This window comes from Hypanus sabinus, chromosome 11 (genome assembly GCF_030144855.1).
Source record: "Hypanus sabinus isolate sHypSab1 chromosome 11, sHypSab1.hap1, whole genome shotgun sequence".
In the NCBI taxonomy this organism is placed as follows: Eukaryota; Metazoa; Chordata; class Chondrichthyes; order Myliobatiformes; family Dasyatidae; genus Hypanus; species Hypanus sabinus.
Genome location: NC_082716.1, coordinates 61,760,727 through 61,786,289, shown reverse-complemented (window position 1 = coordinate 61,786,289; position 25,563 = coordinate 61,760,727). Strand labels below are relative to the sequence as shown.

The window sequence follows — 25,563 nt, the reverse complement described above, 5'->3', positions numbered from 1 at the left end:
TTTCATCTCAGCAAGTCATGGTTCACGATGCCTCAAGTATCTCAACTTAATCATAAAACAGGTTGATACAATCAGTAACGCAGGGAACTGAATTTACTCAAGCCTTATGGAAGACTTGTATTTGAAAATTCCTTCAGCACACCAGCCTCTGAGTTCAGATATCATGAAACAGAAAAATCTTCTCAACTTACATCTGGAATCAGTGTTTCACCAATGAGCATTCCAAACACATCAGTAAAAGTGACAGGCTGTCCTGAACTCTTCTTTTTCCACAGGGCCTCAACGTATCGTCTAACCTTCTGAGGAGTCAGCAAAAACATTGGGTTGTGGCTGACATTTTCCATCAGCTCTTTGTTGATTTCACCAGGTCCTTTTTTTGGAAAGTCCGGATGAGAATATAACATTGACATGTACCTGATTGAAGGGGGAGATGTGGAAGAGAATAATTTAAGAACCTTTTAGCACTTCCATGTTTTCCTTTTTTTGCACTGATACTCCCTACCTGGCAACCAAGCCTTTCCATAGAAAGAAAACTGAACACCAACAGTTATTCCTCAATATCCATTAAGATGTACACAGCATGTCATGGCAATTTTTGGCCTTGTGAAACTGCAGATTTTGGTAGTAAACTGTGGGATTTTTAGTTGCCAAGTTAAATAATATGATGATATTTCATATCAAATCTGAAACAAGTGAAGGAGCAAAATTAAAATGCCCAATAAATATTCTGGGTTTCCAGCCGTATGATATTCCTTAGTCACCAGTCATAAATTGCTCTTTGAGAATCCTATCTGTACTCGTGACAATCTTCCAAAAGAGTAAACTGCTAATAGCTAACATAATATTTCAAGTTCATTCACAACCTTTGTATGGTTCCATGGAAAACAGAACAATTTATTTTTGCACGTGACATGTGTTCCTAAGTAACTGCATAAACACTACCAACATGAAAGACAGTATTATGATGAGGCATCAGTCTTACCCCTCATCTTAGCTACTAAATTAAAGTCAACAACACTGTTTTCTGTCAATGAATCTACCAGGATCAGCTAATTTAGCACAGGAGTGATCAAGCCTGGATACAATTTGACCAAAATATCCTTAAAAAACACACATAAACAAAGGACACTTATTTAATTGGCCATTAAGAGAGACTCAATAAATCTATCATGTGAGTTTTATTAATATTACCAAGAGAATGCTTCTTTGTACGGAACTTACCAAGTAGAGCCAGAGAGTCCTGCGATGTAAGTTGCACAGTCAAAGACTCCAGATTCCACCAATGCCTTCATTACACCTGAAAGACCGACCATCGCTCTAAATCCTCCTCCAGAACCCAAAATAGCTATTGTTGGCACCTGAAAAATAACCAAGTGTTTAGCATCGTGGCCTCTTAAGCTATGGTTCCAGAGAGACTGCCAGTTATGAGCCTCACATAGAATGGAATATTTCTGCTTTTCACCCAATGGATTGCTGGCATATCTGACTTCAGTCTCCTGAGGCCTAATCACCAGTCACAGATCACTCTACAGAATGACTGGCAGCCATTCCTTCAGCCGAAATAGTCTGCAGGTCAGTGACAGATTAATGTGGCCACAGGGATCACAGGGGATGGATGTAAGGCCTGGTTTCAGTCCAGCATCATTTGGCCTATTGCTGCAGGGCACACAAACATAGCAACTTAAACAAAGATCACTGCAAGCCCTTTTAGCAAATGCATTATTGTTGATTTAGCTTTACTCGAGATTTCTGTCATTTCTGGATTCTTATCACATCTGGACTATTCTGCAGTGTTGTAAAGTGGATAGGATGTACTCAACTAATGTTAGCCCAATTACTGAATTCTAATTTGCATTAAACCAGGGTTTTCCAACCTGGGGTCCTTGGACTCCTTGCTAATGGTATTGGTCCAATGCAGAAAAAAGGTTGGGAACCCCTGCATTAAATTATCTAACAGTTCCTGCCTGCACAATTTTAACATAAGCAAAGTGAACCTACTTCTCCTTGACTGTACTGTGGGGCAGACAACTTAAAGACAGAATAATGCAAAGGCTATATGAAGATAATAAGAGACAGCCCTTCACAGTCCCGAGGTGGAACTGGATATAATTTAAACTGGTTAAAGATATACTGGAGACATTGTAAAAGAAAAATCATCTTAGTTTTATTCAGTAATTGAATCATGGTTACTTCACACAATTTTAACATTCTATAGGCTTATCTTTCTTCATAGGCCATTTGAACATGGAGCAGCTGGGAAAAATATTAATACAACTTCAGGTCTTTTGCGATTGGGTTGGGGAAATGGTCAAGCCAGATTGTAAATGCCAATTATGGCCTTTTGTTAGAAGTCTTGCCTTAGGGTCCTGTTGGGTCCAGCCCCAGATGTGATCACATAATTCAGTTCAATGAAGTATTGAACCTTTGGAAGAGCTTTGAGTAATTGTTTTGGGATAATGAAACCAACTTTAACTTAATTGAATTCAATGAGATTTAAGTCAAAACCTGAATTTTAATTTGCACTAAACCAGGGCCTCTTGGGGGGCCTGAAATGATCTCAGAGTTCACCTGGAAGAGCGGGGAAATTCTCCTGGTGTCACACCCAATATTTATCCCACAACTGAGAATAAAAGAAAAGCATTTGCTCCATTATTTCAAATGCTGTTGCATCACTTGCATGCCAATAGTAACAGCAGATTAAAAAAAATTCAGAGCCTGGGGTAGAAAAAAGGAACCAGATCCATTCACCATAAAGCATATTGGAACAAAAAGTGAACTATCCCCATTTCCAGATTGATAAAACACAATAAATGTCAAATATAAGACTTGGTCCCCTAATACAAAGTCTTCAACAACAAACAGTTCCCTCACAAGCTGACTGTTTACCTCCCGGATTGATTGTGGTGCATTCATGGAATTCTCGGGGCCCAAGAGCTTCTTGATTCCCTCCATCACATTTTCCCTCCTCTTCTGCCTGAATGACTTCTCCTCATCACACAGTGCCATGCTGAATCGAAGATCAACTGAAGAACTAGAAGGAAATTAGGAATGATTGCAATGAAATGTAATAGAAAATATATTACAGTGTTAGTGGGAGTTGCAGCACAACCTTTTACCATATGGATAAAAACATAAGAATCAGACAAACTATGTTAAATTTTCCCAGACAACAGATGCATTTTTCATCAATTTTTTAAATGAAAATAAATATTTATCTCTTGGCTGCTAGAACATAGAAAAATAAGAGATGAAGTTACATATTTGCCTCCTCAGCTGATTCTTGACCCTGATACCATACAGTGGATTCTGGTGAATTAGGACAAATTGTGTCCTGTACATTTTGGCCCAACTAAGTACCTGCTCCAATTCGCTGACGTTTCACGGAAATAGTTAAAAATGTATAAAAAAAAAGACAAACCAATTTTAACTGAGTAACAAACTATGCATTTAAATGAAATATTAAACAAATTAGACCATGAATACTACTATAATATTAGAAAATTGTGCTTTAGTTCCAAATAGCTATTGATGGAAGAAATCATCCAGTGTATGTGGCCATGATCTTTTGATTAACTGTAAATGCAAAAACTCAGCGCACACATCTAATGCAGTTAATGGAATGCCTTCATACCATGCCTTTTGATTGCATCTTCCAAATCTTCACTTACATTGCAACATTCAAGATGATTGTCATACCTTCAAATTCTTCCTGTTCCTAACTTACTGAATTAGTGAAATCACTAAATTTTCACTCGTCTATTTCTTGCATCTCCAAGCCTGAATGCTTGAATCCGCATTGAGCAAAACAATTCTGTATTGCCTTACAGCTTGTTACTCTCCAAATATCAGTGACAAAAATCACTGATTTTTGAATGCAAACACAAGCAACTGACACTATTTAAAAATTGTTCTCTTTAAGCACAGTGTGGTGTCTAATGACCACACAAATGCACGCGACTAATGCTAGTTAGAAACTGTTCTGCAAGTTTCCTGTCCAAATTAAGTTGCATAGTGTACCAAATAAACAAAGTGAATCCCGGCTACTTTCTCAATTAGTTTTTGTTTCTTAAGAGTTGTCTAAATTAGGCAGCTACCCTGACCTACCAATAACCCAATTAACCTGAATGCAATGCATTACTTTTCTCTCCCCATACACTTTGATTTCTTTGTTGCCAAGAAATATATTTAGTGAGTTTCTGTGATAGTTTCACAAGTTCACCTCAATCTACGTCAACAATTTTTTCCTCAACTCAGTCGTAAATGTATCCTCACTCTGTAATCCTTTTCCTAAACCACAACGCCACCCCTGCTCTGCCAAGCCAGAGGAAACATCCTGTTGAGCTTTCAAACTTTGTTTATTAAGACCAAGTTAATCAATCTTTCCTCAAGCAATAGTTTGGCCATCCCAGGAATCAGTCTGGTGAACTGTCAATGCACTCCTTCCATGGGAAGTTTATCCTTCCCTAGCTAAGGTGACTAAAACTACTCCAAGTCTGTCCTCAGCAAGGCCCGACATAATTACAGAAAAACAATCCTTGTTCCTGCACTCAAAACCCCTTACAATGAAGGCCATTATGTTCTCAACTCATTCTTGATGCCAAGAATCAGTATTTTCAGCATTCCTGCTCTGGTGTCTTGGGTATGCTTGCCAGATGCCAGCCACAGGAAGAATGAAGCAATGACCTCTGAGACCACAGAGCTGAAAGAAAAGTTTTACTGGAAAGGAACAGAATAGGCTCTGCAACGTTAACAGGAATTGAAAGTAGACCAAGGGTTCAAAATAAAACAAATAAAATTAAGATACATGCTAATAAATCTTGCAAAAGAGCAAGACAAAAATATTGATTAGTTATTTTAACACAGGGCTTTTTAAACTCTAGAGACTAAGGAAGGTATTAGAAGAAAATATCTAATATTATCAACATTTATAATGAGTGTGAAGTATTGCTTCTCAGGTCTGAACAGAGCATAGTAGAACAGAGAGACTTTGGTGTGTGCATGCATGTGTGCTAACTCCTGGTGGAGTCATCGGGGCGCTGTCATGACAAGCTTTTTGCACCGATCTTTTTAGCAATTGCTCACCGTACAGCATATCTTGGGCAACTGAAACCTGGCGGAGCCCATCCCTCTCCAGGTTTTTTTTTACGAGGTCGAGTTGCTAGCTCAACACTCAACCCAGGAACGGATGGAGAGTGTGCAAGGGAGCCGGCCGCATGCTGATAGCCACTACACCACCAGCCGGTACTTTGGTGTACGAGGACACAATTCCCTTAAAGTGGTGATGAGGGTATTTGGCACACTTGCCTTAATCAGTGAGGGCACTGACGAGAAGAGTTGGGGAGGTACATTACAACTGTGCAAGGCATTGGTGACACCACACTTGGAGTATAGTATTCGGTTCTGGTCACCCAGCTAAAAGACAATGTTATTAAGCTGCAAAGGGTGAGGGAAAAAAATTAACAAGGATGTTACTAGAAATTGGAGGGCGTGAGTTATAAAGAGAGACTAGATAGGCTGGGGCCTTCCCCCCCCCCCCCCCAGGAATATAGAGATTGACACGTGGCCATTTGGAGAAATACAAAATCGTGAGGTGAATGGTCACAGGTTTTTTAGTGAAATCTAAAACTTGATTTAAAGGGAGAAAGGAAGGATTTATGGGGAGCCAAGGAGAAACTTTTTCCATACAGACTGGTGGGTATGGGAAACAACCTGCCACAGGAAGAGTAGAGACAGATACAATCATAACATTTAAATGACACTTGAACAGATACCTGGATAGGAAATTTTTTGAAGGATATCATCCAAATATACTATGTCAGCCAAAGGGCCTGTGCGGTAGCTGTACAACTCTATGATCATGACTCCATGTAATGGTAGTTCGTAAAGATAAACAGAAAAGACACTTTAGTGATACTCAAAATTAAACAGAAGTTCTAGTCTGAAAGAACTTCAGTGTGAAGGAACTAAAAGGGCAGCTAATATCGGCTCCAATCAAAAGGAGAAGTAATAAATCCATGGGATTTTATATCAGATAGTGAATTATTTACTTAAAAATACAATAGAAAACCACAAAGGGAAAAATTAATAAAGAATAACACAAGGAAAGATTTAACATGGAATTTAACACGATGAACCTCACTGAATTATTTAGACAAAGTAACAAAGAAATATTCATGTAACATTGCAGGTGTACACATAACGTCTTGGATATGGTATCTCATGGTGAAAAGACTATTAGAACACAAGGAATCACATAATAAACAGCCTCCAGAGATATGTGTTGATTTGCTTTGATAGGACATATCCCACTGCTTCAAATATAATTTAACTATTAGCATCATCTAGAGGGAACCTGTTGTTGAGAAAGGCAAAAACTGAAGACATTGGAATCTGAAGCAAACAAGATACTGGAAGAATTCAGAAGGACAGTCAGCATCAACGGAGGGAAACAGCGGGAGCTATCCAGAGCCACCAGTGATAGGTAATGTCTGAAGGATTGATGAAGAAAATGACATCTGAGTGATGGCCAGGCCACAATCATGCTGGATTGTTCCAGCAGTGCCCTAGAGGCAGGTTGGCAGGCATGACTATATCAGAAGGAGTGAATTAATAGATACATAACTGAGTACAGGATTATTTATTAAAGTCAAATGACAGAAATCGGAAATGTATTGAAGTTCTGACATATGAGAACTTCCAACACGAGCTGCTCCAGGGTTCAGAACTGAGGACTCACTTTAGTTCAAAATGTTGTTGTTTGTTTCAATTGTTTGCATTGTTATGCCCGTGGCCCCCTCCTTCTTGAGAATCGCAAGATCACTATTAAGTCAGGTCAGGAGACCCAGGAAATGAGAGAAAGACATGCAGAATCCACAAAGATTTTGGAATGGGTCCTGGCCTCCAAAAGGCGGAACCATTGATAACGGCTATTGTCTCTTGGAGACAGAATTGTGTATTGAATACTGTACGATTCATTGTAGCCCCCAGGCAATGAACCGAGGGGGGTTGGTGGAGGGATTGCATCATCCCAACCTGACTGACATCTGAGACCCTGTGAGTCAGGATAAAAGAGGGTCTGGGGAACAACCCCTTTAGACGCACCAGAAGAAATGGTTGAACTCCTGTAACAGCGTAATAGCGAAAGTCGGTGGAAAAGCCCATGTGCGTCCTTTTCCATTTGCCTCGGAATTGGTGGGCCTTTACCACGGAAGCACGGCTTTAGCTAACAACAAAGGGGAAACCAGTCCCCAACGACTCTTTAAGGATTGACATCATAAAAGGAATGGGCAAGTTAAACCTCCGTCTTTCTCTCCAACCAAAAAGCTGCAGCTTGAATGAACTTGAGTGACTTTTATATTTCCATTGGACAATACATTATCCCCTAGACAACGATAGAGCTATTTCTTATTGATTATTATTATACCCACGCTTTTAGATTTAGTATTGACGATGTATATTATCTGTATGTTTGCATTGATATGATTTTTGTGTATTTTTATCAATAAATACTGTTAAAAATAGTACCATCAGACTTCAACGGACCTCTCTATCTTTGCTGCTAAGTGACCCCGTTACGAGGTACGTAACAGTTGGGGTACTCGTCTCGGGATTTGACACCAAATTGGGAGGCCAGCGAATCAGGCTTGTGAGTCCAAACTTGGATCTGGTTACGCGGGTAGCCAGACGGGAAACCAGCCAAGATGGACATGGATGAATTTATAGAAAACCCGACTCCAGAGGCGCTAGAGGTGGCCACCAAATTGGACTTGATAAATCTGGCGAAAGGGCTAAACCTCGCAGAGGTGAGGTTGTCCATGAAAAAACGGGAGGTGCGAAGGGCAATAACTCAGTATTATATTGGGAAGAATGTGTTTGCAGCTGAGGCATTGGAAAATATCCCTGAAAAGGTACCAGCTAGTGGGACGGCTCAGTTAGAGTTGGAGAAATTAAGGTTGCAATTAAGTTAAAGCAGCTGGAAGCAGCTGAGAAGGAGAAAGAAAGGGCCGAGAGAGAAAGGGAACATGCACTCCAGCTAAAGGAGTTAGAGGTGAAACTGGAGCAGGAAAGAGCTGAGAAACAAAGAGAGCATAAAATTCAGTTAAAACAGCTGGAAGCAGCTGAGAAAGAGAAAGAGAAGGCTGAGAAGGAGGAGGAGGCAGAGAAACAGAGGAAACATGACTTGGAGATGGAGAAGTTAAGGCAAGGGTGAAGAGATCAAGGGTCAGACCGAGAGGAGCAGTTTAATGTTAGTCGGGAATTGAGGTTAGTACCTCTGTTCGAGGAGATGGATGTTGATAGTTATTTCTTGCTTTTTGAGAAGGTGGCAGTGAATCAGAAGTGGTCCAAAGAGTAGTGGGTGGCGTTGTTACAAAGTGTGATAAAAGGGAAGGCACAACAAGCATATATGGCGTTGTCCATGGAGGAGGAGGAGGAGGGGAGTTATGACAAAGTAAAGGCGGCCATTCTCCGGAGTTATGAGTTAGTACCTGAAGCGTATAGACAAAAGTTCAGAAATTTAAAGAAAGGGTGGAATCAGACGTATACCGAGTTTGCCTATGAGAAGGGTGTGCTCTTGGACCGTTGGTGTATAGCAGAAATAGTGGAAGAGGATTATTGGCGTCTCAGGGAGTTAATTCTGATTGAGGAATTCAAAGGCTGTGTTTCGGAGGATACCTGGATGTATTTGAATGAGAAGCCGAATAAGTCCATCTCAGAATTTGCTAGGTTCGCAGATGAATATGCCCTAACTCACAAGACAAAGTTTTCCTCGAATAAAAGTTCCCAGTGAGACCATGGGAATGATCGAGAAAGCCCGCCGGCTGAGGCAGAGGTCCCGCCGGGAGCTAGTGGCAAGATTGAGGGGGAAGGCAAGACGGCCAGAGATTTCCGGGCTTGACCTGTTTTAATTGTGGAAAGGGGGGGGCATATTGCATCTAGGTGCTTTGCTCTGAAGAAAGAGACAGGAAAAGGGAAAGCAGCAGTCCCTATTGGATGTGCTGTGGTAATCAGTAAATCGACAGGAGAGCCCCGGGTAGACAGAGTATGAGAAGGACCTGAGACTTGTATGTCAAACGGAACCGTGTCCGTGAGGGAGGGAGACACACCAGTTCCAGTACGGATCTGGAGAGACATGGGGGCTGAACTATCATTGATCAGCAGTAAAATACCAGATTTTGGTCGCAAGACGGGAATGGTAGCTGTGAAAGGAATAGGAAAAGGGATGGAAATGGTGTTCTTGCAAAGGGTCATTAAGAATTGTGAGCTAGTCTCTGGACCAGTTGAAATGGGGGTGCGATCAGAATTCCCGAGAACTGACGCGGACGTCCTTCTGGGTAATGATTTAGCCGCTGGTAAGGTTTGGGCAGCCATGAAGCTGACAAGACAGCCTGTGAGTGTTGAGGCGCCGCCCCTAAATTCCAAGATCTATCCTGCATGCGCAGTCACTCGCAGCATGTCGAGAAAGGTAGCTGAGACAGAGAGCAGTTTAAATCGGGCCAGTATCAATTTGGCTGAGACGCTTTTACCGACCCTGTACCAGGAGGGTGGGAAACGGAGAATAGGAAAGTGAAAGAGAGTAAGGGAGAGGGGGTAGACCTGCCCTTAGCGAGGAGAAAAGTTCTAGAGGCACAAAATAAAGATGAGAAACAGACAGAGCTGTTAAAAGGTCCAGAGTTGGACATGGATGATCTGTCTGGTTTGGCAGAACTGTTTGAAGAAGTTGAAAATTCTAAAGGTGTTCCCGATAATGAAATGAGGGCAGTCCTAGATGAAAAGGATGCCATTACCTTGAAGAAGTCTGCTGGGTTGGCAGATGAGGTTGTTTCAGCCAGCAGGGTTGAGTTTACTCCGGAAGGGAGTTGCCCAGAGAGTAGCTGGGAGAATCAGGGGAATTTAGAATTTGGACCGGGTATGGGTATTGAAAGCCTGGAAGAGGCAAATGTCCTGTTTGAGTGTGTCCAAGATGTGGATGCACGTGGTACTGAACCTAGTAATGGAGCTCAGAAAAAGTCTGAGGTATTTGATTCAGTTGAAAAGGAATGCAGTCCTTGTGGGTCAGATAGACTTGGTTCAGTGAAGAAAGGGTTAACCTTGGTAATAGTGGGAATTGAGAGTTCCCAGGTATTTGTGCTCGAAGGTGTGTTAAAAGTTAGTGGGGAGATGAATACTATTATTGAAGGAAAAGGGAAATATGTAGTTCCCAAATTGAATTAAGAAAATTTAAAGGCTGGATTGATATCAAAGGCAGCAACCAGGCTACAGAGACAATGGCGTGGTACCACAAAGCCTGCAAATCAATTACAGGTTGAGTTGGAAGGTAAAGGGGCCCCACACGCTATTGTTATTCCAGAGTGTGGTGTGAAAAGGCAGAATTTGAAATGCTGTTTGAACAAAGAGTTTGAACTGAAAACTAATAGCCTGAATGGTCCTGAAGAGAAAACTAGCAACTTGCGTAAAATTAAAGAATTGGGTGGAAATTCAGAAGATGGTCTAAGTTTGGGACACATTGTTGATAAAATAACTCCTATGGAAGGAGTGGACGAAAGCCTATTTCACCAGGGTGCACAAGCTCCCCATGTGGGAATTAATCGGAAAAGAGGCGAGGGTTAATGGGGACGCCATTTTTAAATAGCAAAAGCCGGTTTTACGGGATTTCGACAAAGCATGTGAATAATAAAGACAACCCCATGGAAGCCTGCCTGTTAAGTTTGAAAGCAACATAAAGATTAGTATTTGCATGAACTTTTGTAGTAAGCTAAGATCACAACTGTTTGCTGAAGAAAAATAAGACCTACAAATAGTTGGTTACTAAATTGGAGTCTGATGCTACAAGACTTTTGTAAGGTACAAGATGTTAAGGCATTAAAGGAAGTGATAATGCAATTGGTAACCATCTAGATACTGAATTGAATGTATAACTGTATTACTCTTGTAGAAAAAAAAACTTTGGTATTGTGTTAGATTCTAAAATCCTGTAAGACTCTGTATTACTTCGCTTTTTCCCGATGGTAAAAAACGCGTTGAAGAAAGGGGGTGTTACGTCCGTGGCCCCCTCCTTTTTGAGAATCGCAAGATCACTATTAAGTCAGTTCAGGAGACCCAGGAAATGAGAGAGAGACATGCAGAATCCACAAAGAGTTTGGAATGGGTCCTGGCCTCTGAAAGGCGGAACCATTGATAACGGCTATTGTCTCTTGGAGATGGAATTGTGTATTGGATACTGTACGATTCATCAAAGCCCCCAGGCAATGAACCGAGGGGGGGGGGGGTTGGTGGAGGGATTGCATCATCCCAACCTGATTGATATCTGAGACACTGTGAGTCAGAATAAAAGAGGGTCTGGGGAACAGCCCCTTCAGACACACCAGAAAAAATGCTTGAAATCCTGTAACAGCGTAATAGCGAAAGTCGGTGGAAAAGCCCACGTGCGTCCTTTTCCATTTGCCTCGGAATCGGTGGGCCTTTACCACGGAAGCACGGCTTTAGCTAACAACAAAGGGGAAATCAGCCCCCAATGACTCTCGACGGATTGACATCATAAAAGGAATGGACAAGTTAAACCTCCGTCTTTCTCTCCAACCAAAAAGCTGCAGCTTGAATGAACTTGAGTGACTTTTATATTTCCATCGGACAATACATTATCCCCTAGACAACGATAGAGCTATTTCTTATTGATTATTATTATACCCACACTTTTAGACATATATTATCTGTATGTTTGCATTGATATGATTTTTGTGTATTTTTATCAATAAATACTGTTAAAGATAGTACCATCAGACTTCAACGGACCTCTCTATCTTTGCTGGTAAGTGACCCAGTTACGGGGTTCGTAACAGCATGATTTGTGTTTTTTTTTTCTTTTCTCTCGTGCATTGAATGCTGGTCTTTTATTTTTATTTTTTTATTCTTTTTATCTATTTAATTGGCTTATTTCAGGTTTCTTGCTTTGTGGCTTCCTGTGAGCAAACAAATCTCAAGGTTGTATAATTTATACATTCTTTGACAATAAATGAATCTTGAATCTTGTATGATCTGAGGAGAACAGGCAATAAGTGTTTGGATGAAATACTCTGGCGTTAGTGGTAGGAGGTGTACCCAACCTTGAGCCAAACCAAAAAAAAAAGTATTCAAACTTTTCCAGCACAGATAATTTGGCTCAGGAAACTTTGAAAACATTCCTATTAAAATAATCTTATAACATTTAACAAACCTTTAACACCAATATACTGCAAACAACAAAGGTTAGCAACATTGGAATCTGCTTCTAAAAGCAGATACACTATGCGATTAAGAAAGTAATTTCAGTTTGGAGGATCAGCATTTCAATTCAAAGAGGCAATCTGAATGAATCAGGCAGCTTGCCACCAGATTTGGTTTGTAACTGGGGAGTTGCCATGTTGGCTAACTCAGTGAGCTCAGACAGACTTTGGAACATGAACAAATTAGAATATGCTATGTTTTTTTTAAAAAAAAAATGTATTGCAAGCTTCCATAGGAGATTTGACTGCATCTCAGGAATAACATTGTCATGTCCTCTGTAAAGACAACATAAATCAACAGTCAGATGAAGGTTCTTGAACTACAACATTTAATTTCCCTGACGTACTTCCAGTTCCACATGCTTCTGGTGCTGTCGGGGAAATGGAGTGCGTGCAGCTCTTAAACACAGCCAGACCAGAAAAAAAATCTTTCTCTGGATCTGAAAGATTTTGTTATGGTATAGAACACAGAAGTTACGACACTGTTTCTTTGAGCATAAGCAGATAGAACATAGAAATCTATAGTACATTACAGGATCTTTGGCCCACTATGCTGTGCCAACCATGTAACCCACTCTAGAAACTGCCTGGAATTTCCCTACCTCAGACCCTCTTTTTCTGAACTCCATGTACCTATCCAAGAGTCTAAAAGACCCTATTTTATCTACCTCTACCACTTTGCTGGCAATGCATTCCATGTACCAACGACTCTGTCTGAAAAACTTACTTCTCACATCCCCCTTGTGCCTACTTCCAAGCATCTTAAAATTATACCCCCTTGTGTTAACCATTTCAGCCCTGGGAAAAGCCTCTGACTATGCGATCAATGCCACTCATTATCTTATACACTTCTATCAGGTCCCTCGTTGCTCCAAGGAGAAAAAGCCAAGTTCACTCAAACCTATTCTCATAAGGAATGCTCTCCAATCCATGCAACATCCTTGTACATCTCCTCTGTACTCTTTCTATAATATTCACATCCTTCCTGTAAGTGAGGTGACCAGAAATGAACTCAGAGGGGTCTGACTAAGGACTTGTAGAGCTGTAACATTACCTTGATTGATCCACAATCAAGAGGTGGCAAAATATCAATTGTAATGTTTTTGTTAGATTTAATGACCCAGTGACCCTTCTGCAAATCCTGTGGTCGGCATACTGTGAAATTCTGTGGGGAAAACTGAATCTTTTGTTCTGGGAGCAACTCTTAATGGATGGTTAGTGGTCACTCACTGAACAATGTTGTGAAGATTGAAACCCAATAACAGAGACTGAGGGGGTCAACAGAGCAGTAAGGCAAAGAACAGTCTAATGTTTGTCAAGATAAAAAGCTAGAGTTCTGAATTTTAAGTTAGGCAGAGAACAGAATACAGAGAGGGTAAAAACAAACACCCTTTTGTAATACTGTTTCCAAAGCAGTGACTTGTAATTCAATAGGCAATTAGTCTTCTGCAGTGTAGAATGATGCAAAATATTTATTCATGTCATCTACCACTTCCTTAACCCCTATTATTACCTCTGATATGATGGTCTGATATCTATGCTCACCTCTCTTCTACACTTACGTATCTGAAGAAACCTTTGGTATCCTCTTTAATATTATTGGCTAGCTTAATTTTGTATTCCATCTTTACCTTGTAAATTACTTTTTTCAGTTGCCTTCTGTTAGTTTTTTAAAGTTTCTCACTAATTTTTGCTCTATTATATGACCCTCTTTGGTTAGCCATGGTTGTATCATCTTTAGAATATTTCTTCCTCTTTGGGATGTATATATCCCATGCCTTCCAAATTAGTTCCAGAAATTCTAGCCATTGCTGCTCTTCTGTCATCCCTGTCAGTGTTCTTTTCCAATCAATTTTGGCCAACTCCTGTCTAATGCCTCTGTAATTCCTTTTACCCCACTGTAATACTGATATTACTTTAGCTTCTTCTCAAATTTCAGGTCAGGGTGAATTCAATCATATTATGACCACTTCCCAAAGGGTTCCTTTACCTTAAGCTCTCTAATCAATTCTGGTTCAGTGCATAATACCCAATCCAGAATAGTTGATCCTCTAGTTGGCTCAACCACGAGCTCCTCTAAGAAGCCATCTTGTAGGTGACCTAGAAATTCTCTCTCCTGTAATCCACCACCAACATGATTTTCCCAATCTACCGGCAGATTGAAGCTCCCCATGCCTATTGTAACATTGCCCTTTTGGCATGCATTTTCTGTCTCCCATTGTCATTTGTAGGCCACATCCTTACTACTTTTGCTCCTGTGTCATTTCTCAGATGGCTGGATTTTTCCACTGAACCTTAGACACAAACTCCATCCTCTCCTTATGGACCAGTGAGTTCATTCCTGATCCACAAAGCTAACCCACAGCACACTCCCCACCCCCCATGACCTTGACCACATCACCTTCAATGCCCTTGCATGGCTTTGCACACAATCAGCTCTCATTCCAAAGCCCTTTATCAGCCTTCTGGAGTTTCAATCAGCAATTCCTGGTCCTCCTCTTCACCCCCAACTGTTGTGACCACTTATCTTTTCACCAGTAACCCCAGGTCTCACTAGGAGGAGAAATTTATTGCCCAAAAATGTGTAATGCCTATGAATCACATTGACATTTTGTGGCCTTTAGCACTGCACTATATTAGACAGTCAATAGGTCCGTCAAGTTACTCTATCTATACAATATTTTAAACCGCATTCTCCAATATCCAGGACTACATTTTAACATTTTGAACTATCCTTTGTATTTTTAATGCATTTTTGCAGCTTTTTGTTTCAGGTTTTCTACCTGGAATATCACATCTTATTCTCTCTTCTCACAGACACTCCCATCTTCCTTCTCCATTTGACTCTGAATTTCAATTTCACTTTGCAATGCCTTTTCCTCTAACTCACTACCACTTCTTCCAGATCCTGTTCTCGGACCCTCTCTGATTTCTTTCCACATTCCTTTTGCTGCTCATTTTTCCTGATTTCCTTAATGACATCTCCTATCCACTCCATATGAGTAGTTTTAAGGTTGCAACAGAAGCCCTGTGTCAACATTTTAACCTACTCCAAGATTGATCTAATCCTCTCCCACGTAGCCCTCCAATTTTCTTTCTTCCATGTAAGCCTCTTAAATGTCCCTAATGTACCTGCCTCTACCATCATCTCCAGCAGTGTGTTCCATGCACTTTACACTCTGTGTTAAAAAAAACCTCTGATAACCTCCTATACTTTCTTCAATTCGCCTTAAAAATGTCTTCTCATATTTGCCATTGTTGCCTTGTTAAAAAAAAGTTAGCTGTCTACCCATGCCTTTTAGCAAGTTATACACCTCCAATCTTTCTTCACTTCAAGCAGTAAAGTCCTAGCTTGTTCAATCTTTCCTCACAAGACTCATTCTCCAACCGAGACAGCATCCTGGTAAATCTTACCTATGCTCTCTCAAAAGCTTCCACATTTTTCCAAAAATAAGGTGACCAAAACTGAACACAATACTCCAAATGGCATCTTACAAGAGTTATATAGAGCTGTAACATTACCTTGCGCTTTGGAATTCAATCCCCCATCAAAGGAAGACCAACACAACACATGCCTTTTCAACTACCTTGTCAACTTGCACAGTAACTTTGAGTGATCTGTGGATGTGGGCTTCAAAATCCCTCTGTTCTTCCACATTGTTAAGGATTCTGCTGTTAACCCTGTAGTGTCCCTTCATTAAACCTCCCAAAATGTATCATTCACAGGATTTAATTCCATCTGCTACTTCTCAACCTGGCTCTTCATCTCGACAATATCCTGTTGTAACCTACAGCAACCTTCTGCAGTATCCACAACACAAACTTACTAACCCACCCTTCCATTCCTTCATCCAAGTCATTTATAAATAAGTCACAAAAGAATAGGGGTCACAGAAATGATTCCTGCGGAACACCACTAGTCACTGACCTCCAGGCAGAATACACTCCATCTACTACCACCCACCATCTTCTACAGGCAATCTAATTCCCAAACCACAGAGTCAAGTTTCCATGGATCCCATGCTTCCTGATTTTCTGAATGAGCCCACCATAGGGAACCTTGTCAAATGCTTTACTAAAATCCATATACACATCCACAGTTCTAGTTTAATCAATTTGTTTTGTACTTCCTTGTAGTCAATCCAGCTCGTGAAACATCACCTGCCCTTCACAAGGCAATGATGACCATCATAAATCAGACTACGCTTCTCCAAGTGCTCATAAATCCTGTATCTAAGAATCCTCTCCAATAGTTTGCCCACTACTGATGTAAGACTCACTGGTTTATAATTCCCCGGACTATCCCTATTACATTTCTTGAACAAAGGAATAAGATTGGCCACCCTCTAATCTTCTGGTACTAGTCCTGTGGTGAGTGGAGACACAAAGATCATCACCAACAGCAATGCAATCTTTTCTCTTGCTTCAAGTAGTAAGCTGGAGTATATCCCATCCGGCCCAGGGATTTATCTACCGTCATGTTTCTTAAAAGTTCCAACACTGCCCCTTTCTAAACTTCAACATGTTCCAGCACGTTAGCTTGTTCTACTCTAATGTCACCATCGTCACAGTCTCTCTCACTGGTGAATACTGAAGCATAGTTTAGTGGATTCCAGTTAATTGGGCCATCTGCTAATCAGGACAGCCTCTTACTTGGGACACTATGCCCCTTTAATGGGACAGGAGACTGTTGCTGAACTGTTCCTAACTAGAGGCAGTCACACGCAATGTAAAACCATTAGACTCTATACCATGTTTAGAGTGAATAATTTTTAAAATAGTATCATTTGTGTGTGTTTGTGTTCAAAAAGCAGTGATTTTTTTTTCCACTAACAGTTGGCAAGAACAAAATGTAGTCAGACAATTCAGAACAGTTTTGCTCACTGTGTTTTCAAGCATCAAGGCTTGGAGATGCCAGAAATGGCCAGGTATGAAAATTAAATGATTTAATGGCTTCAAAAAGCTAGAAACTACGAAGAATTTTAAGGTATTAGCAAACATCTTGAATGTTACAATGAAAATGAAGATTCAGAGGTTGCAATCATTGATAGCTTTGTATAAAGGCAGTCCATTATTTGCACCAGGTATCTGCACTGATTTTGCTTATTTACAGTCAATAAAAAGAACATGGAAGCATACACTGGATGAATTCTTATTATTTGATAAATATTTGGAACTAATACAGTTTTATAGTACTGTAGCAGTATTGGTAGTGTTCTGATTTGTTCTGCATTTCAATTAAATACATAATTTGTTGTTCAGTTAAACAGCAGTTTACCTTCTTTACACCTTTTAATTATTTCCATGACACTTTGACTATTTGGACAGCTGCTTAATTGGGCCAGAACGTACTGGTCCCAATTAACTGGAATCCACTGTATTCATTAAGGGTTTCCCATTCCTTCCCCGATTTCAGACAGCTTTCCTCTTATACCTCTTTCTAATCACCCTCCTGTTCTTTTTTATGCGTAAAACACCTTTGCATTTTCCTTTACCTTACTTGCCGATGCCTCTTCATGTTCCCTTATAGCTCCATTCTTAAGCTCTTTCCTGGCTACCTTATAACGCTCAAGAGCCCTGCCTGATCATTGCTTCCTAAACCTTAAGTATGTTTCCTTCTTCCTCTTGATTAAATGTTCTACCTCTCGTCCAGCATGGTTCCTTCACCCTACATCTTTTCCCTGCCTCAACGGGACAAATCAATCCCCAGAAGCCCATGCAAATGCTCCCTAAACATCTTCCACATATCTCCTTAAGAACATCTGTTCTCAAGTTGTGCTTCCAAGGTCCTACTGAATAGCATTCCAACCTCCTCCAATTAAATCCTATCCTTGTCCAAATAGTGAGTTGTGGTCACTCTTCCTGAAATGCTCTCTCACTGAGAAATCTGTCACCTGACCATGTTCATTGCCTACTGCTAGATCCTGTATGGACTCTCCTCCTGTTGGCCTGTCCACATATTGTGTTAGGAAGCCTTCCTGGACCACCTTCAAATTCAAACCTCTTATACTTTCAGGGTGCCAATCAATATTCGGGGAGCTTAAGTCACACATGACAAAACCTATTACTTTTGCACTTTTCCAAGATCTACCTCCCAATCTGCTCCTTAGTAACCCTGTTGTTTTTTCTGGGACTTACAAAATACTACTAATAGTGTGATTGCTTCCTTTCTGTTTCTGATACCCACTGATACAGTAGATCTTGCCATGATGTCCTCCTTTTCTGCCTGTCCTTCCCAACAGTCTCTCTACACATTGTATCTACCTTTACACCAACTGCTTCATCATCTGACCGATCACTCTAGTTCCCATCTCCATGAAAACCTAGTTTAAAACCTCCCAAAAACACTACCAAACTAGCCCACAAGGCCATTGGCCCCTCTCGAATTCAGGTGTAACCCATCCCTTTTGAGCAGGTCCTAACTACCCCAGAAGAGATCCCAATAATCCACAAATCTGAAACCATGCATCCTGAACTCATTCTTCAGACCTATATTTACCTGCCATATCTTCCTGTTCTTACCCTCACCGGCACAGCAGCAATCCAGAAATTACTACCTTTGAGGTCATGCTTTTTAGCTTCCGTCCTAGCTGCCTATTTTTGCTCCTCAGAACCTCATCCCTTTTCCTAGCTATGTCGTTTGTACTAAAATGTACCATGTACTAACTCTCCCCCTTAGGAATGCTGTGGACTCAATCAGAGACATTCTGACTCTGGCACCTGGGAGGCATTGTACCAACTGGGTGCCTTGTACACATTCACAGAATCCCTTGTTTGTTCCCCCAATGATTGAATCATTGAATTTTCTTTTTATAAATACTACCCCTTGGGCATAGTAAACCTATAAATAGGGAATGCTTGTCTGCCTTCAGAAACAGTCCATGGTTATGCACTGGTTAGGTTATCCCCATCTCATGACCCATTCCACCATGCCACATTTGGACACAGAAGCTCAACTTATAGTGCCTCAGCTTTCCTAGATTTCAGCTCTAGAGCTACAACATAACTTGCAACTCAAGTGCCAAAGATTGTCATTCTGCACACAAGTCCACAAATGTCAACAAGCAATGACATCTTATAAGGTAAATATGTGAGTGAAATTGTTTAAAAACTCATATTTCATTCATTTTTTCCTTTCAAACTTTCATGGATCATTAATTATTTCTTCACCAGAGCTTCTACAATTCCCTTCTAAAGCTTTGGTAACAAACCAAAGAAACAACGTACTGGACCATCTGTATGATTTCTCCAGGGGAATCACTGAACCACTGTGGAATTCACAGAAGCCGATGAGATCCGAGGCAAGCTAGCAAAGACCCAGCATCCGGCTTCCCAATTCTAATAAGTAACAAGGTATGAATTCCAACTTTATCACAATACGTACCAAACTTCCAAGAACATCTCCAAAAATACTGTAGTCACCTGGAAAAAGATTAAAGAAATGATTAATATGGAGCATTGTGCAGCCCAACAATTGCTCATCAGCACTCATGCGAACAGAGCTTTGATGGGAGCAGGTCTGTAAACGGAATCACAAAACAAACCAAATTTATAGTTGCTCTAAAATAATCTCATGCTAAAAAGGTGGGGCACAAACTCTGATTGCAAATCCTGGCAGGCAGTTCTGTTACAGAATGCTTCATCACCAAGCTCAACTGCATTCAGAGCCAGCATTCACACAAATATACTGGACAATAGTTGAGGCATTATCTAACGTTGGGTGTCTGTGGACCACAGCTAATGAAACTAACTGGAGTACCCTCTATACTAGTTTTTAAACTAATATGGCACGAGAATGGGAACCCACACAGAAAAGAGGGAAGTGATGCAGAGACCAAAGCTAGAGTTAGTAAAGAAAAAAGAGTAGAGTGCATAAAAGTAAAAAGCAAAAATCGCATAGGTTACTAGATTCTAAAAGGACAATGAGAATAAAGGCACTTTATCTAAATGTCCATAGTATTAGAAACAAGGTTAGTGAACTTGTGGCACAGATCAGTACCAAGGCATATGATTTAGTGACCATTACAGAAACCTGATTGCAAGGTGGAGATGACTGGGAATTAAATATCCAAGGGTATCAGGTAATACAGAAAGATAGGCAGGAAAGCAGAGGAGGTGGGGTGGCGCTCTTAATTAAGGATGAGATCAGGGTGATTGTGAGATACGATATAAGATCTATGGAGCAGAATGTTGAGTCCATCTGGGTAGAGATTAAGAACAGCAAAGGGAAAAAAAAAATCACTTGTGTGAGTTGTCTGTAGGCCACCTAATAAAAATATTGCAGTGGCAGAGGCTACTAACCAAGAAATAACTTAGGCTTGTAAGAACGGAACGGCAGTTGTCATGGGGGATTTTAAATTCCACATTGATTGGGTGAATCAGGTTGGTCAAGGAAGTCTTAAGGACTTCATAGAATGCATCCGTGATAGCTTTCTTGAGCAGCATGTTAATGTACCTACAAGACATGTTATCTTAGATCTAGTCCGGTGCAATGAGACAGGTAAGATTAACGATCTTGTAGTCAGGGATCCTCATGGAAAGAGTGACCATAGAATGATTAAATTTCACATACAGATGGAGGATGAAATAGTTAGATCTAAAACTAGTGTATTCCATTGAGAGTAGGGGAGATTCAAACAAGAGGACATGATTTGAGAGTTAGGGGGCAAAAGTTTAAGGGTAACATGAGGGGGAATTTCTTTACTCAGAGAGTGGTAGCTGTCTGGAATGAGCTTCCAGTAGAAATGGTAGAGGCAGGTTCGGTATTGTCATTTAAAGTAAAATTGGATAGGTGTATGGACAGGAAGGGTATGGAGGGTTATGGGCTGTGTGCGGGCCAGTGGGACTAGGTGAGTGTAAGCGTCAGCATGGACTACAAGGGCTGAGATGGCCTATTTCTGTGCTGTAATTGTTATATGGTTTTTATGCTTGAACCAGGGAGACTACAACAGGATGAGGGAGGAGTTGGCTAATGTGGATTGGGAGCACAGGCTATTTGGCAGGACTGTTGAGGAACAGTGGAATACTTCCAAAGAGATTTTTCACAGTGTTCAACAAAAGTATATTCCAGTCACAAGTAAAGACAGCAAGTGTGGGGAGAGCCTGCCTTGGATAACTAAGGAAATAAAAGATAGTATCAAATTAAAAGCTCATGTGTACAAAGTCGCAAAGAGTAGTGGGAGACTGGAGGATTGGGAAAACTTTAAAAAGCATCAAAGAACAACTAAACAAGGCTTAAGGAAAGGGAAGATAGAGTATGAAATTAAATTAGCACAAAATATAAAATCAGATAACAAGTTTTTATAAATATATAAAGCGGAAGAGTGGCTAAGGTCAACGTGGGTCCCTTGGAAAACGAGAAGGGGAAATTGATATTGGGTGATAAGGAAACGTCTCAGGCATTTAACGACTATTTTGTGTCGGTCTTCATGGTGGAGGACACGTCTAATATGCCAAAGAATTATGTTATGGATGAAATGGAAAGCGAGGACCTTGATAAAATCCCTGTCACTAAAGAGATAGTGATGCACCATCAATAACTCACACTGAGACGTAGGCGAGATATCGGCTTTTATTGACTGGAAGAAGGAACCAGGAGTGAGTGTCTATCATACAAGGTCCTGGAGACTGAGGCCGATCTTCAGGCCGCAGGTCTCCTTTATACAGGGGCCTGTGGGAGGAGCCACAGGAGCAGTCAGCAGGGGCGTGTCCCGACAGGCACATAGTTCACCACATTCACCCCCCCTTCGTTTGAAAAAAGTCCTCATGTAGCGAAGGTTCTTACAAGTCAAGCCGATCAGGCGGTCGAATCTGTCGCTGCGATCTACGTAGCACCGGCTGTGACCGCATAGGTGCCGGCAACATTGGCGATTGCACAAGGGACGGGGGTTGCGCGTGTTCTTGCCCACTAGGCGCCGGTGATCCCTCATGCATGTGCGAGGCGCCTGGTATAAATGTGTACGAAACGCCCGGTATACAAGTGTCGGGAGGAGTCTGTGTAGGGCCTGGTGAGTACGGTGTCACCTCTGGTGCAGGGTTCACAGTTACCGGAGAGCCTTCAGGGTAGTGGTCTGCTGCACCTGCGGGTGCCAGGTCGCGGATGGAGACCGTGTCCTCCCGCCCATCAGGTAAGACCACGTAAGCATACTGGGGGTTCGCATGGAGAAGGTGAACCCTCTCCACCAGCGGGGAGTATTTATTGCTCCTCACATGTTTCCGGAGCAGCACTGGCCCCGGGGACGTCAGCCAAACTGGTAGGGTGGTCCCAGTGACAGACTTCCTGGGAAAAGAGAATAGGCGTTCGTGAGGGGTGGCATTGGTGGACGTACATAACAGAGAGCGGATAGAGTGCAGTGCCTCAGGGAGGACCTCCTGCCATCGAGAGACCGGCAACCCTTTGGACTTGAGGGCTAAAAGTGTGGCCTTCCACACTGTGGCATTCTCCCGCTCTACCTGGCCATTACCCCGGGGATTATAACTCGTGGTCCGACTGGTAGCAATGCCCCTAGCTAGCAAGTACTGGCGCAGCTCCTCACTCATAAAGGAGGACCCTCTATCACTGTGGATATAGCAGGGATACCCGAACAGAGTGAAGAGCTGGCGCAGGGCTTTTATGACGGACGTGGCAGTGGTGTCGGGGCAGGGGATGGCAAAGGGGAACCGTGAGAACTCGTCAATAACACAGAGAAAATAGACATTGCGGTCAGTGGAGGGAAGGGGGCCCTTAAAGTCAACACTCAGGCGTTCAAAAGGGCGGGTGCCTTGACAAGTTGTGCCGTGTCAGGACAGTAGAAGTGCGGTTTGCACTCGGCACAAATTTGGCAGTCCCTGGTCATCGTCCTGATGTCCTCCAGGGAGTACGGCAGGTTCCGAGCTTTCACAAAATGGTAAAATCGGGTGACCCCCGGATGGCAAAGTTGTGCATGAAGGGCGTACAGCTGGTCGAGCTGTGTGCTAGCACATGTTCCCCGGGATAGGGCATCAGGGGGCTCATTGAGTCTGCCAGGCCGGTACAGGATATCATAGGTGTAGGTGGAGAGTTCTATCCTCCACCGCAAAAGCTTATCATTTTTGATCTTGCCCCGCTGTTGGTTGCTGAACAGGAACGCAACCGAGCGCTGGTCGGTCAGCACAGTGAATCTTTTGCCAGCAAGATAGTGCCTCCAGTGCCTAACAGCCTCCACTATGGCCTGGGCTTCTTTCTCCACTGCGGAGTGCCGAATTTCAGAGCCTTGGAGGGTGCGAGAAAAGAATGCTACTGGTCTGCCTTCCTGATTAAGGGTAGCAGCCAGAGCGAAATCGGAGGCATCACACTCCACTTGGAAGGGAGCGGTCTCGTCCACTGCATGCATCGTAGCTTTGGCAATGTCCGCTTTAATGCAGTTGAAGGCCGCGCAGGCCTCAGCAGAGAGGGGAAACGAGGTAGACTTGACCAGGGGGCGAGCCTTGTCTGCGTAATGGGGGACCCATTGGGCGTAATAGGAAAAAAACCCCAGGCACCGTCTGAGGGCCTTGAGAGTGGTGGGAAGAGGGAGCTCTAACAGGGGGCGCATACGTTCGGGATCAGGCCCAATAACCCCGTTTTCCACGACATACCCAAGTATAGCAAGGCGGGTGGTACCAAAAACACACTTGTCCCTGTTATAAGTAAGGTTCAGAGCTGCGGCCACTTGGAGAAACCGTTGGAGGTTGGCGTCGTGATCTGGCCTGTCATGACCACAGATGGTGATGTTATCCAGATAGGGAAATGTGGCCTGCAGTTGGTACTGGTCCACCATCCGGTCCATTTCCCTCTGGAAGACAGAGACACCATTCGTGACACCGAAAGGGACGCGCAGGAAGTGATAGAGCCGGCCGCCCGCCTCGAAGGCGGTGTAGGGGCGGTCCTCTGGGCAGATGGGGAGCTGGTGATAAGCGGATTTCAGATCTATTGTCGAGTACACCTTATACTGAGCAATCTGGTTGACCATATCCGCGATGCGGGGTAGGGGGTATGCGTCAAGCTGCGTAAACCTACTGATGGTTTGACTATAGTCCACCACCATCCTATTTTTCTGCCCAGTCCGAACAACAACCACCTGGGCCCTCCAAGGGCTTGTGCTCGGCTCAATGATCCCCTCCCTGAGCAGCCGCTGCACCTCCGACTGAATGAAGGCCCGGTCCCCCGCGCTGTACCTCCTGCTTTTGGTTGCCACAGGTTTACAGTCGGGGGTCAGGTTGGCGAACAGCGGTGGGGGAGGGATCTTGAGAGTGGAGAGGCTGCAAGTGTCGGTAGCGCAGCTGTTGGCCTGGTTCTGGATGGGATGTGTGTGTCCGTGTGTGTGTGTGGTCAGTAGCGGGGTATGTGAAGAAGTCCCACAAAACTGAGGATTCTTGACAGTGAGTGGTGGGAGGGGCCCGTCGTATACCATGGTCACACTTTCGAGATGGCTCTGGAAGTCCAGCCCCAATAGCACAGGTGCACACAGATTAGGCATGACCAGCAGTTCAAAGTCCCGATATACTGTGCCTTGCACCACCAAAGTCGCTACACAACCCGCCCGGATGTCTGCGGACTGCGACCCAGAGGCCAAATGGAACCTCCGACTGACCGGCCGCGTTGCAAGTCCGCAGCGTTGCACTGTGTCCGGGTGAATAAAACTCCCAGTGCTGCCCGTGTCAAACAGGCATCCAGTCCAATGCCCCTCCACCTGGATGTCCATCATGGATCTTGCAAGCTGGTGTGGGGCGCTTTGGTCGAGAGTCACAGTGGCCAGAGTTGGATCGCCGTCGGGGTACCCGGTCAGCATCGGAGGGTCGGGGGCGGGGCATGCTGACGCCGACAAAGATGGCAGCTCACATCCGGGGTACCCGGTCAGCATCCGAGGATCGGGGGCGGGGCGTGCTGACGTCGACAAAGATGGCCGCCCACATCCCGGCATGCAAGATGGCGGCCCCCACGTTTCACCCGCAGCGCTGCACTCCGCTCGAGGTTGAGACTTACAGACCTTGGCGAAGTGGCCCCGCTTTCCGCAGCTGGAGCGGGTCGCTTCTCGCGCTGGACAGCGTTGTCGAGGATGTTTCTTTTGGCCACAGAAATAACAAGGCACGAGTTGCTTACGGGCCACAGCCGTGGTCTGGGTCGGGGAGCTCGTGGAATGGCGACTGGCGGCGGCGTTGGCGAATTCGCTCCCGGGAGCCGGCGGTGGCGGGGTCTGAGGCGTCCACGAAACCGGCGGGGAATCGCGCGACTGGACAGCGTCGGCGTTATGCCGCGCAGCTTCTAGAGCGTTGGCCTTCTCTATCGCCGAGCTTAAGGTAAGAT

At 43.1% G+C, this 25,563-nt stretch overlaps 1 protein-coding gene across 5 annotated transcripts in view; it reads right to left on the bottom strand.

Annotated features, from left to right (window-relative positions):
* LOC132402017 (cytosolic phospholipase A2-like) overlaps positions 1–25,563 on the bottom strand; it is a 153,059-nt gene that overhangs the window by 60,258 nt on the left and 67,238 nt on the right. For all 5 annotated transcript variants that reach the window (XM_059984470.1, XM_059984468.1, XM_059984469.1 and 2 more), the window contains 4 exons: positions 19,645–19,682; positions 2,887–3,031; positions 1,222–1,358; positions 192–414 (listed from right to left, as the gene is read on the bottom strand). In XM_059984470.1, coding sequence (XP_059840453.1) covers positions 192–414; positions 1,222–1,358; positions 2,887–3,031; positions 19,645–19,682 — 543 coding nt within the window. The remainder of the gene's footprint in view (positions 1–191; positions 415–1,221; positions 1,359–2,886; positions 3,032–19,644; positions 19,683–25,563) is intronic.